Source organism: Eptesicus fuscus, chromosome 16 (genome assembly GCF_027574615.1).
Source record: "Eptesicus fuscus isolate TK198812 chromosome 16, DD_ASM_mEF_20220401, whole genome shotgun sequence".
Taxonomy (NCBI): domain Eukaryota; kingdom Metazoa; phylum Chordata; class Mammalia; order Chiroptera; family Vespertilionidae; genus Eptesicus; species Eptesicus fuscus.
This window is the reverse complement of record NC_072488.1, coordinates 45,761,785-45,775,712: the sequence shown is the minus strand read 5'-3', so window position 1 is coordinate 45,775,712 and position 13,928 is coordinate 45,761,785. Positions and strand designations below refer to the sequence as shown.

The 13,928-nt window shown below is 49.8% G+C and overlaps 1 protein-coding gene across 2 annotated transcripts in view; it reads right to left on the bottom strand.

Moving 5' to 3' along the window:
- Positions 1-13,928, bottom strand: part of HK2 (hexokinase 2) — a 60,099-nt gene that overhangs the window by 13,575 nt on the left and 32,596 nt on the right. For both annotated transcript variants that reach the window (XR_008558456.1, XM_008147394.3), the window contains exons 3-9: positions 11,990-12,138; positions 7,687-7,806; positions 6,987-7,082; positions 6,078-6,177; positions 5,576-5,759; positions 2,773-2,928; positions 1,268-1,501 (exon numbers count right to left, since the gene is read on the bottom strand). Coding sequence is in view for 1 of the 2 variants with exons in the window: in XM_008147394.3 (XP_008145616.1) it covers positions 1,268-1,501; positions 2,773-2,928; positions 5,576-5,759; positions 6,078-6,177; positions 6,987-7,082; positions 7,687-7,806; positions 11,990-12,138 (1,039 nt within the window). In the remaining variant the exon portion in view is untranslated. The remainder of the gene's footprint in view (positions 1-1,267; positions 1,502-2,772; positions 2,929-5,575; positions 5,760-6,077; positions 6,178-6,986; positions 7,083-7,686; positions 7,807-11,989; positions 12,139-13,928) is intronic.

Sequence of the window (13,928 nt, the reverse complement as noted above, 5' to 3'; positions counted from 1 at the left end):
ACAAAAGCTCAGATGTCCAACTGTATCCACCCTGGCTGGGTCCAAAGCCTGTTGAAAGAGAAGACTCTTCTAGGAAGCCACTATCCCCTGCAGGCGGTCACATAGACCTCCTCTTCCCACAGGCCACAGCTCCTCTGCCCCACCTGGTATCCTCTCTGCTGGAAGAACCCAATGGAATCAGGTGATTCTGACACCAACTACTATTCATGTTTCATCATTCATTTCATTAGATGCTCCCTAGGAAACACCCAAATCAGAAAAAGTTGAAATGCTATTCTGGACTTTGGTGTCTTTGGCCAATTTCTGCCAAAGATTCCCAAGATGTCTGAACAGGTAGGTATGCTCAGCAAGAAATTCTTGGGGGATGGCTGCTTTGAGTCATGATCTCCAGGACCTCACCACTCCAGGTGTGGTCTGTGGGCCCGCAGCATCCTGAACCCAGAACTTCTGAATCAGAATCGGCCTCTTAGCAGGATCCCCAGGTGATCTGTGTGCACTTTAAAGTGCTTGAAGCCCTGGACTAGGAGGCCAGGGACTGAGTGGTAGGGCTGAGACTTTCTGCATCAAACAGTTCAGTCAATGAAGGCCCACAGACCTGGCACTCATAACAGGTGAACACGATGGCTAAGTGGGCACAACAGAGATAGATCTTCTAGGTCCCAACTGAAACTTGCATAGTTTTGCACTTATGACCCAAGGAATCAAAACATGAAGGCTTCCGTCCCCTGTAAAATGTGTGGATGTTTAAATCCTTAGTAAAGCTCAGATTATCCGGGTGCCAAAAAAAAAAAAAAAAAAAAAATCATGAAGGACAGGGAAGGATCAATTCAATACCCAGATCAGCCAGAGAGGCTGATGATAATCCACTGGGCTGGGGTGGCCCCTGGCAGAGGACACAGGATCTGAAGGGACCATCAAGAATCATGAAAGAGTCAGAGAAACACTAACTTCTAAGCAAGAAGGTGGCAGCTAGAGCCCCGAGTGGCCAGGAGAGCTCAGAGTAGACCCAACCCCCACCCCGACTCCAGTGGCCAGCAGCCTTCAGAAATCACCTCCACCCTCGCCAAGAAGGACACGCTCCCAGCTCCCACTTGCCTAGCTGGGAGCTTTATTCTACAAAGACCCTCAACTCCACAGACCATCTCCACCACCCAGAATGTAAAACAGAGTTGGCGCCTAGAGTCAATGGGGTCTCTCTCATTGTCAGGGGTCCCCAAGTGCTCTGGGAGCCCCATCACTACGGGTCCCATCCCACACGCTGACTCACTGGGGGTGTTTCTTGTAGACGGAGCCATCGACCCCAATGGTGGAGCGCAGGCGCTCCTCGCCCTTGTTCTCCTTGATGCGTCGCAGCACAGCCGCCAGGGTGGCCGCGCACAGGTTGGCTGAGCGCGTGGACACGATCTGGCAGATGCGGTGAGTGGCCACGCAGTCCTCCTGTGTCGGCTCTATGCCCAGCCGCACCAGGACCTCGTGAGCCTTCCGGATCCCGTCCTTCTCCCTGGGAAACAGAAAGAGAGTGTGTGGGCACGTGTCCAACCCTCTGTGGCCAGTGGGAGAGGAGGCCAGGAAATCCCGCAGCTTCAGCAAATGTCATCTCCCAGTGAGGGCAGATTCCCACTTCACTGCTCTGCCCACTGATGAGGGGTTGAACAAAGAGGAGAAACACAAATAAGACTCCTCTCCCAGACAGACAGACACCCTGCCTTCTCTCCCCCCAGGTGAGTAAAACTATTTCTTAAGAAATAGACCTGTTCTCAGGGCTTTATATACTAATTTGCATGTGTAAGAGTTTGTGCATTTGCTTGTGTCGTGGGGTAGAGGGAACAGTGTCCCTGCTACCCACCACCTCCCTCCGTGTGATCCCCGCTGTGGAGCCCACCCTACTTTCTGTAAAGCAGTCAGAACCTATTGCATTTCAAGACGGAGTGGGCACTGCTATCACTCGTGCTAAAGACGGTCATGAAGGGCTGGTGCTGCGAGAGTAGCACCCTTCTTAGGGGAACTAAGTGCCTCGCAAATTTGAGGACTTTCCTCCCCTCGGGGTTTAACAAGTAGGAACAGTTCCTTCAAGAGTTTCCATTTCCAGTCATTTGAACCATTTCACTGCTTCCTTTACACCCAAATCACCTCCTCTCCACCAGCTGGTCGCTGAGACAGGGCCGCCTCAAGCCACAAGTGCAAGTCTCAAGAACAGGAAACAAGGCCCAACTCTGGATATTGTTCAATGGAAGACAAGTATGAGGCCACCCTCACTCTCACCCCTGCTGCTCCATGAAAATGCAGCCTCGGCTCCAGCCATTGGAACTAAATGGGTATCTCTCACTGGGCCATCCAAGGACCTATTCTTCTGTTAGGAAGCAGGGGTCATAATGGAGTCCTTTTTGAGAATCGCCAATAGAGAATGAAACGTCAGAGCTTCAGAAGGGAAAGGAAATGGATGGAAATGAGTCATTAAGGGGCCCAGGGGGAGCCTCTAGCATTAAGCCAAGACCCCGACCCCCACTCCACGCCAAGCAGGAATGCAAGTGTGACACCGCTGAGCCTGGAGGCCAGTCAGCACCAGGAGGCACTTTGGAAATCGGCACGCTTAATGGACAAGAGCGGAGACTATTTAAGTGACCTCAAACCACTGGCCCCCCCCCCCCATGGCCCATGTTAGGCGAGACCCTCTTTGCTGTCCACATTTGAGGGGTCAAGGGCCAGTGCCCCTTCTTCATCCCCAATGGCCTGACCACTCTTCAGTAGACAGAGAGGGACCCGAAAGCTTACCCTTCAATATCTGAAACATCTTTGGTCTCAAAGCGGCCCTTGGCGAGAAGCTCGGGGCTGAGCTTCCCCCTGAAAAGCAGCTCCTCCTTGGCCATCTTCACCAGGATAAGCCTCACCAGTTCCCCCATGTACATCCCACTGATCATCTTCTCAAATCTGCAGGAAGATACACACCAGAAAACCATGAAGTCCCTGCTGTCTGTGAGCTCTCACTTCCCGGAGGAGGCAACATGCACACATGTGGAACTTCAACAACGTTAGAGGCTGATGCACATGGGAGGGTTAACTTGTGTGGCACCGCCTGGGAATGAGCTGTATGAAGTGACAGCCCTGGCAGGGTTGGAGGAGCTGGGGAGCCTGGGCTGTCTCTGCAGGCAGGTGGGCCTTGAACTGTGGAGAGGATGGGCCAATAGCAGGCAAACAAAACATCCTAGGAGTGTGGGACCTACTGTAATAGTCTGAAACTTCAGTATAGTAAGTTACATGTAAGGTAGTGAGTTTTACAATTTTTTTCTCTAGCAAGAGAAAATGAAACCTAATGTAAAATGAACCCCAATATTTATTTACAAGAGAGAAAAGTCCATATGATTAAATTGGGGGGAGGGGTTGTAAGCCTAGCAATTCATCACCTCACACTGCCCCTGGCCCCTTGCAGGCCATTTGTGAATTCCTAACGTGTGAAAAACACCAGGGGTGTAGGGAGAAGGAGTGATGGGGCAAGATTAGAAAAGCAGGCTGGGACGGCTGAGAAAGAGCTCAAAATGCCTTAAAGTTTCTCAGGAATATGGGAGTGAGAGATGCTGCAAGTTCCTGAGCAGGCAGGTGATAAGATAAAGCAAGTTTAAGAACCACCAGGGCAGGGGCCCAAGCTGAGAGGGCAGTCGGGGAATTTATTTCTTCAACACTAGATGGCACTGTTTTCTTCAGAAGACAGTCTTTCTGTCTCAGACTGTGATGGGAAACTAAGCCTTTACAATTCTTCTTGGCAAAGAAGGCCCTTTCTAGATATCTCAGAAAGGATCTGGGTGCTAGGGAGAGGAGGCCCTCGGGGCCTGCAGGCACTAACTGGGCCAGGCTTCACCAAGGAGGCCCACAGCAGGGCTGGGGAAGGGACTCCGAGGTCTCCTGGTGCTGTCTACAAGAGAGGAAGTTGGGCCCTCAGGAAGAGACTTGCTCAAGACGCAGGTCAAGTGTGGCAGAATTGGAGCTAAGTGAAGAGCTGGCTAAACTGCTTAAACAGAGGGTGCATTTGAAATGTTTGAGGGCCAGCACAGCCAACTGCCTGGGAGGCAGACCGGCTTCAAGAGCAAGAAACTCGTGTGTGTCGACTTCTCTAAATAGGTGGTCCTGTGGGATGTTGGGGGGGCAGGGGGAAGGGGGGGCAGTGGGGTTCTGAAGCGTGGGCAGTTTTAAAGTTTTTAAAAACACTTTGTTTCCATCAATGTTTGAAAAATATTTATTTAGAGACATATAAAGAGTCAAAGTTTCTCCTCAAGCCCAAAAATAACTTCGGGACTACCACGACTGACACTGGGATATGTCCTCCCAGACTTTGATTTGATTTGTCTAAGGCTGAGCCAGGGGTGGGATGCCAAGGCCTGGCTGGCAATTCTGTCTTCTAACACTTCAAAGGGCACATAGCTCCTAGGAATGGCGTGGGTTGTCTCGTCGATGGAGGCAGGCAATGAATGAGAGACTTTTCAGTCCATAAATTCCTCACCAGCCATGGCAGACATAGCCAGGTTGTTCCTGTGAAAGCTACAAGTAAATGGACTCTCATTTCAACCTGTGGGAAAGCTTGTGACTTAAATAAATGCTGCGTCCTTGATGAAGCAAGGGCTCTCCCTGTTAAGAAAAAGGCCCCCACTGTTGAGCTGGTTTATAGGGTTGGATTTTCCTCTCCATGCAGAGATCAGCACTACAAGCTTTCCTCTCAGTCCCAGCAACCAGACCAGAGAGAGCCTGAACTGCTCAAGAGGTTTTGTAATTGCCTGCGAAGCTTGCAGCAACCCCTATTTCAAGATCTTTAAGGGACATTTGGAAAATGTTTGTGAGAGTGAAATAATGTTTTGTAAGAGTCAAAAGTAACCAAATACCATGTCTGGCCAGGCTGGAGAGTGTAATATTCAGGGTCCAAATGGAGCCCTTCCTCCAGTTAGTTCACCCCAGGGCCTCTGCTCGGCCACAGGTCCAGGGAAGGTGGCCAAGGAGGCCTTGGGTCTGGGTACTGCTGGGGTGAGAGGCCCTGGGACTCCCATGGGGTCCAGCTGAGCTCAGAGGCAGCTCTACCGGAGCTCTAAGTCAGAGCCACCTATCACAGCCTTCTTTTCCTTTACCTCTCTCTCCCTTAGTTCCCCTAAGTCAGGAGCCACCTATCACAGCCTCGCCATCGTCTGGGTCGTGACGGGGTGGGAGCTACAAAAGGAGTTTTCACAGGCCCAAATCTTGGCCATCTGAACACTTTACTATGTGGCTCACAAACTGTTTCTAAGGGCAACTTGCAAATTGAAGGTGGAAAGAAAGAGCAGGGCCACACACTTAGACTCAGAATATGACTTTCTGAAACTACTGTTCTGAAGGATAAAGCACATTATTACCTGGTGTGTCTGCCTGCTCTGTCTTTTTTAGAGCCCCCTCGGAAATTTACAGTCACCATGTGTGGAATGAGCACAAATTCCCATGACCAATGGGCACCTTGGCAACCTTTGAGGGACATGACTGTAAAGCAAAAATGAGAACTACCACCCAGCCTGGCCAGCCCCCAACCTAACTCCTAAACCCACTCCCCAAGCCCTCTGCTCACAGTTGCTTCCCGGGGTTCAGGGAGCCCATGTCGATCTCCTGGTCAAACTCAGTACGGATGTCATCGAGCACGCCGTCATCCCCAAAGGCCCCCCATTCCATGTTGATGCACATCCGCCCCTCATCGCCTTCCACCATGTCAATATGGCGCATCTCTTCCATGTAGCAGGCATTGCTGCCCGTGCCTGGCCAAAACAAGGGACTGCTCAGTGCATAACCACAACGTCCTCTGCCCAGCACCCATCTCCCTCTTGCCCCACAATCCTGATACTGCCCAGGGTGGCTGGGATTCCTCCAAGCCGACTACTGGGCCATTCCAACATGGTCCACTCCATTAACCCCCCAACTCCACTAGTACTGGCTCAGCCCTCCAAAGTGACTATACCATTATCTTCCAAAATGAAGTACAAAGGGACATCCAGGCCATGGAACCCCTCCTCCCCTTCCAGCCCACACCCCACTCCATTGGCCAATATCAGCCCTCACACCCAGTGCTCACGTACCCACAATGAGACCAATCTCGCAGTTCTGGTCATCATAACCACAGGTCATCATGGTCCCAACTGTGTCATTCACCACAGCCACAATATCAATATCAAAGTCCTGCAGAGGGAAAAGGAGGGATCTGACCTTTACCATCACAGAAAGGTCACAGATGTGAAGATGGAGAGAAAGAGTAGCAAGACACACAGCTCAAGAGTAGCAGGATTGCCTCCTGATTAACCTTACTCAAAACCAAAGAAAGTTATAGCTGGAAATCAGGTCCAGATCTAGTCTAACAGCTGCATCTCACTCCCCATCCTGGAGGACTTCCCGACACCAGCCCTGTGGTCTAGTTCAAAGCCATCACTGCACTAAGAATAGCCTGTCATGTCATCATTGTCATCTTCTCCTCTTTCTTCTTTTCCTTTACCTCTCTCTCCCTCCCAGGAAGTCTTATCTTTCTGTGACCTTTATCTTGTCCTCTCTCTGCCCCATTCCACCCTAATGCCAACAGCATCCCAACTTTCTTACTTGAAAATGATGGTCAAGTCTTCTTCAGGTTAAGTACTAAAGGGATCTTCTTGTACCATGGCTAAGATTTTTATCCATCATGATAATCTTAACCCCAAAGGTATCTGATCATTTATAAGATTCTTGGGGTAGTAATTATTTTACATTATGTGTGTGTGAAATCATTATGTGGTGCATCTTAAACTGTTACAGAGCTGTATGTCAATTATAGTTCATTAAAACTGGAAAAAAATAAAAATATATATTATTGAGTAAACATAGCAAGGAAGAAGAAAGAAAACCTCACCTAAGAATCACAAAGGTCCTCATACTGTGTTGAGGACAGACTGGGGAAGGCTTCAGAGTGGACTCAAAAGAACCTTAAGTCCTGCCTCCCCGTCCCCGCCGCCCCTACTCACCCCTCTCCTCTGGATGGCCTTCCGGATCAGAGTAACCACGTCTTTGCCTTCCACACCACTGGACTTGAACCCCTTGGTCCATGAGACCAGGAAACTCTGGAAAAGAACCAAGGATTGAACATTAATTCTTTACAAAACTCAGACCACACTCCTCAAACAACCATTAGTAGAGCCTCTGCCATGGGGCTAACTAAACTATTGTCATGCTTGAATGTGTATATTGCTTCCTAACTAGCGTAGGAAGAAGCCTGAGCCCGATCAAAGACCCAGAAAGAAAATTAAATTATTTCTTCATGATCAACTGCCCCCAAAGTGCAAAGGGCAGGCTATAGAACTGCCAAAATAAGGTATTTGCAACCTCTGATCAAACTCCCCAGGCATCTTTCTTTCAAAGATATTTATCGCAACACTTTAGATCAAAGGAGTTCCTGACTAATTTCTCACTCCTGTGTCCCTAAAAGGGATTAGGATAATGTGCAATGTATGTGGGGTTGTGCACTGTTCTGATACTTCTTCACCATCCCCTCCACACCTACACACACTCACTCAGAAGCTCAGAACTCGCAATATACAAACCTCGTCCACACAACTATCAGAGCCACCTCCAACACCATAGCAGCACATGGCTCAGAATTCTTCCTCATCCTCCCAGCCCAAAGAATGAAACAACAGAAGTGTCTGAAGAACTCATTTTACTCACCTCATCTAGTTTCGTTTGGATGCAGGGGAATGAGAACGTAAAGCCCAAGGGGAGCTTCTTGTCTTTGATTTGTAGCTTATCCATGAAGTTAGCCAGGCATTCGGCAATGTGGTCAAACAGCTAAGGGTACATGACACAGGAAGATGAGCAGGGAGGCAAAATGGCACAGCGATTAAGAGCACACACTTTGGGCTCTGAAAGGAACTAGCTGAATGCATGCAAGGTATGCATCCCTGTGAAGTCTATTTTCTCAGTCTAAAGCACGGGGATGCTAACCAAAAGGATTAACTGAGGCAGTACACATAAGGGCTTAACACTAGTTAGTGCTTATTAAGTACTGTCTTCCACTTCAACCACTTATCCAAACTACTATCAAAATAATCCCATGAGGCGGGGGAAAGCACAGCCAGAGCTAATCAGAAAGGCATTGCATGCCCTAGAAACAGAACATCTTTTGGTGGCCTTGTCAGAACCCCCCTTGACATTGATGCACAGCCGAATGCCTTACCAGAAAGGGAAGCCCATCACAGTGGCAAGTATTTTAACATCCCTGTCTCCTCTGATTGGGAGAGTGGGTGGGACATTCTCTGTTGGCATTCTAGGAAGAGACCTAACAAAAGCAAGTAACTTTTGCCCTAGCCGGTTTGGCTCAGTGGATAGAGCGTCGGCCTGCAGACTGAAGGGTCCTGGGTTCAAGTCTGGTCAAGGACGCATGCTCAGATTGCGGGCTGGATCCCCAGTAAGGGGGTGTGCAGGAGGCAGCTAGTCGGTGACTCTCTCATCATTGATGTTTCTATCTCTCTCTCCCTCTCCCTTCCTCTCTGAAATCAATAAAAATAAATAACAAGTAACTTTTATATTTTGTCTCCATTCTAGAAAACTAATTTCTTGGGGGCAATTCAAACAAGTTATCTTTGCTTTCTAAAAAAGTGGAATATCCGCCCTAGCCAGTTTGGCTCAGTGGATTGAGTGTCGGCCTGCGGACTGAAGGGTCCTGGGTTCGATTCCGGTCAAGGGCACACGGCCAGGTTGTGGGCTCCATTCCCATTGGGGGGGGGGGTGGGGCGTGCAGGAGACAGTCAATCAATGATTCTCTCTCATCATTGATGTTTCTATCTCTCTCTCCCTCTCCCTTCCTCTCTAAAAGAAAAATTTAAAAAATGGGACATCCCATGAGCCCGTGAAAGTCACTGAAGAATAAATAGGATTTTGTGGACGGGCAGCCTCACAACCATGACTATGCTAAGCAGGACTGGCCGCACCTAGGAAAAATCCTAAACTTAAGAAAAACCTGTATTGACAACTGCCCAGGTTTTCAATCAGCCCCAAAGCTCACAGTCCCATGGCTTCCTTCTTGCCTACTCAGCATCCTCAAAAAGAAGTTGGTGACCCCTCCAGATGCTTAGAGGCTGAGGCCAGGCTATTCTGGTACAAAAAGTAAGCAGAGGCCAAAGAGATTGAGCAGATTCCAAGGGCCAGGTTGACAAAGATGACAAAATCTAAAAGCTAAGGGGATAAAGGAGAATAACATTTTCCTCCCCAGACGGAAGTCAGGAAGCTTCCACTGAACAAGCTGTTCCCAAAGTATGGTTTGCAACCAGCAGGATTATCACCGCCCATGCAAATTCTAGGGCCCTCCAGCTGATCCTGAAGCAGTGGTTAGAGAACCACTGCACTAAACCACAAAAAGTATTTGCCTTTGTAAAGGAACTAAAGACATCCAGGTGACAGGCTAGGTGGATATCTGGTATATCTCAGTGGGAGGGATCCATGAAGACAAGGCCACACTTATCTAGAAGGTAGCCAGCTCTAACTGAACTTCCAGCACGGATCCTGTCTCTGATCACCTGCAAGTCACTTCAGCTGAGTCTGAACCAAAACATACTCAGGAGCAAAGACAGGGCCCTCTCACTAAGAGGCTCACCTCACAAGTGCCAACTCCCTTGAGCAGAGGTCAAGTATTTTAATATGTAAATAGGGTTTCTGGATAGCTATTCAGAAAGTTCTGTTCTTTTGTTGGACGGTCAATCAGAGACAAAATTTATGATATGGTTAAACAAACTCCCAGCACCTTCTTCCTGGTACTCTAGTCAAAAAGACCTTTAATACAAATAGTCTTTATTTTAAAAAAAAAGAAAAGAGGAAGCTATAGAAGCTGTGCAAAGAGATGAGGCCAATCATCAGAGCTAGGGAAGCTTTAGAAGAGGTAAACACAAAATGGGTTCCCCTCACTCAGCCCTGCTCACTGTTCCCTTTCCAACTGCCCTGCCAACAAGGGAGGCAGAACAGAGAGAGAGGCAGTGAAGAGGCATTAAATAATGTGCTGCCCGGTAGAGCAGCCACGAACCATCCGTGGCTATTTCAATGAATTAGAATTTCAAAAATTAACCCTTTGTACTCCATAAGCATCTATAGACACGAGGATGGTTTCCGTTTTGGACGCATGGCAGTTAACTGGTTAAAAATCCACTTCCTCAGGCACGCTAGCCACATTTCAAGTGCTCAGTGTCACAGGTGGCTCGTGGCTACCGTATTGCACAAGCTGATAAGGAACAGTTGCACTGTTGCGAAAAGTTCTATTGGACAGCGCTGAGTTGGAAGAACCTACAAGTGGGGAAGAGGAGACCATCTGCTTCCTTAATTAGAAGACTATCTCCTTTTCTGTTAGCTGATGATCTGAAGATAAGATGCTGAGAGAAAGAACTACTACCTTCCTGCCATAAAAAGGCTCAAAGGGCATCATTTTATGAAGTTAGAAAGGTTTCCTTTTCTTTATTGGCCTGAGAATCTGCTCACTTGCCTTCCCATAAGATACACTTAACAAATCTAAAGAGGCTGAGAATAATGGCTGGTCTGTGGCAGTCACCCATCGACCAGATATTCCTGTGGTGGCAATGAGTGCCCCCTCTGTAGGAGGGCTCTCCTGGGGGAGCCTTTAAGAGGGAGAACCCCCAAAAGGCCTACCCCCACAGGATCTCAAGTCTGCACCAGCCCCTTCAGGGCGTACCTCCTACACTGGAAGCAGGGACAGGTAGGCAGGACTCAGGGAGCACCACTCATGGACCTCATCAAGTAGCCTACAAAGTGGACAGAGTCCCCTTCCTCCCCACCAGAGTTGTGAAAGCACAGGCTCTAGCCATGGATCTGGCTTTGTGTCTTTCCTCTGGCCCCTCCCATTTCTGTGATCTAAGGCCAAGTCACTCCATTTTGCAAAGCCCAATCCCATATGTATAAAGTGGAGGTAACAGGAGAACCCAGCCTCATGGGGCTCATGTGAGGATAGAATGAGACTATCCATAAAGTGCTTTTGCTCAGACAATAGGTCATCACATACTAGCTCCTCCTCCTGATGGTTACTCATTCCCTTCAACACAACATTACTGCTTTCTATGAGGGTGGGGAGGGGGCCAGTTCCTAGTGGTCCATCTGGGCTTTAAGCCCTGAAGGAGAAAAGACAGGACTTTGATTTCCAACAAGGATCAATGCACAATGCATAGTAGGTGTTCAGTCCATGTTTGAAGACTACCTTGATGGCAATCCCATCCTTGTACAAGTTTTCCTATTACTGAGAAGATCCTTACTTGGGTTTCACATTTCTTCTCTATCCACGTCTTTTATTGTGGGGATTCTGAGTACAAAACATGGCTCTAGAAGCCACCGAGGTGTGAGGCTAACTAAGCATGATTTGGGGGTCAATGCGGAAACACATGGTGCCCACTGGGATGCCAGCTGGGGCTGATGCTCCAAAGCTTGATTTTGATGTTTTCTCAACAGGTTCCCATCCCTGCGTGCAAAACCCTTTCTGTTTTAGATGGTCAAGGACAGAGAAGGCCAATAACCAGAAAAGCAAAGGGGGAGGTTCCATTTTCACGTGATGGTATGGTGACAACTGTGAGTCAAAAGGGGCTGCAGAGTGACCGCAGTGGCAGGTGACAGTGTCAAACCACAGTTGTGTATTCCCCTGGCTCACCATTCAGAGGTGCCACTAACAACCAGGTGTCCTCAGTGTGGGCCCAGCCTCCTGACAACGGGCTTTCCTCAACAACCAGCATGTGTGAGCAGACCTCAAAACGCCTCCTGCTCCAACACATCCAGACCCCAGGATCTCATGCGCATGCTCCAGACCATGTGCACCTCTCCTGATGGAGGCCCCACTCCGCTTCCAGGCATGGAGGGGATCACCATGAAAAGGGTCAGGGAATCCCAGCTTCAGCCTGGCTCTCCGCCCTCCAGACACAGAGGAGGAGCAATGTCCCCCCCTGTGGGGTCCAGAGACCCCGGGCAGCTGAGAGAAGGTTCAGACCTGCGTGCCGCTGCCGCGCATGATGTCCTCGGGGATGGCGTAGATCTGGTTCTCCATCTCCACCTTCTGGAGCCCATTGTCCGTCACTCTCACCCGAAGCACACGAAAGTTGGTCCCTCCAAGGTCCAGAGCCAGGAACTCTCCATGTTCTGCAGACAGGAAGGGCCACTCTTAGTTCGGAAAAGACAAGCTCAAACTGCTTCACAGAGACCAAGACTTAAAACCCACAAGTCCTGCCATAAACGGAGTCCTTAAAACCCATGAGACCATAAGTACTGGTCATCTCTGCTAATGGGGTGTATGACGGGTCTTAATTTTTTCTACACACATTTATGTACTGAGTCTTTTTCTTAATGCTAAGCACTCTTATGTTACTTTTAGAATTCACATAAACCATGAGACAGTTTCACATCCAATGATGGGCACCCACCCCCTCACAGAGCTATTTCCCAGGGGCTTCCAGCCAAGTCCCGTTCGAGCCTGTGGGGCCCCATCCAGCCCTGCGCCAGGAGTCCCTGCCTACCGTTTTGTTCTTCATGCCCCCAGGACACCCAGCACGCTGCTACAGGCCTGGGGGCCCCTGGGCGTTCGGCCAAATTGTGATCCCTGTCCAAATTTACTTTTAACGTTCACATACAGTGACAGCACTGTAGGAGAGGGTCACATGATGGAGCGGGCTGGGGCCCAAATGGCTATCAATTAAGGGGCCTAGCAAATGAGCTAAGCAGGTGCCCCTCAAAAAAAATTCCAGGCTCCTTCACGTGTAAGAGAAGGCTGACCCAAGAGTATGTAAAACAAGTCAGGCCAGTGGGCTGTTCCGCTCGGACCAGCCACAGAGCTGGGCGGACGGGAAGAGGGAATCTCCACAGGCAGAATGGATCAAGATTCTCAGGTGTCACCAGGAAGGCAAAGTCCCTCCTCCCTGGGAAACAAGCAGTGCATACAGAAAACACCCCGATTCTAGGCCGTAATACAGCTGGCTGCAGGGACCTGCTCTGCTGTATGGCACAGAATGGAAGTGCTGAAGAGGTGCAGAGGCCAGAGCCAGGGCTGGGGGAGGGAGCTGAGCTTGCCCCCTCGGCAGCCTCCTCCACCGTGAGGGCTCCCAGTCTCCCACCTCCCTGCTGCACACCTTCTCGAAGGACACAGGGTTACTTCCTTGGGATTCACTGATTGGCATGTCTGTCAACACAACCCCTTCCCCGATGGGAAACTGCCACCGAAGTACGCTGGAATAGGTTGGAGGGCCAGGGAAATGCTCCGATTAAATGACCCTCCCAGGATTTACTGTGTGCCCAGCCCCCTCAGCAGCTCACTGTCAGGCCCTGAGAAAAGCCACATGTGCCCGGCGCCCTGAGGGCACGCCCCACGTCCCCTACAGCCCCTGGGATGGACATGACCCACCCAAGGTTCCACGGGGACTCGCCTCCACACAACCGTGGCCTGGTGGTTTGATACACAGAGAATGTCAGAACTGGAGCCCACATTCCTATGGCAGAACTCTGGCCACGTTTTGGCCATGGCAGCTTCCTGGGCCTCAGCTGCCTCATCTCTAAAATGGCAACATCAGGCATGGCGTGGTTGCTGTGAGCGGAAAAACTAGAAAATGTGCCTCAGGCACCCAGCACAGGGCCAAGAACTTGGGACACACAAAATAAGTAAAAGAAACTTTCCACCAGGCTCCCAGCAAACACTGCCCGACGCCCACACCCGAGCCTCCCAGGCCCAGAGTTAGGTTTGCCTCTCAGACTGAAAAGTCACATCAACATCGGGGCGGGGGGAGACTGAAGTGACCTGTCCAAGAAAAGCCACTGGAATCTGCTCCCGTGACTTGGGCATTCCTCCACAGGGGTGCAAGCTTTCTGTCCCCTCCCTGGCATCTAGAACCCCCTCCTGCTTTACTATCTAGTTGTCAAGTAGCTGGGACAACCTCAGCCCC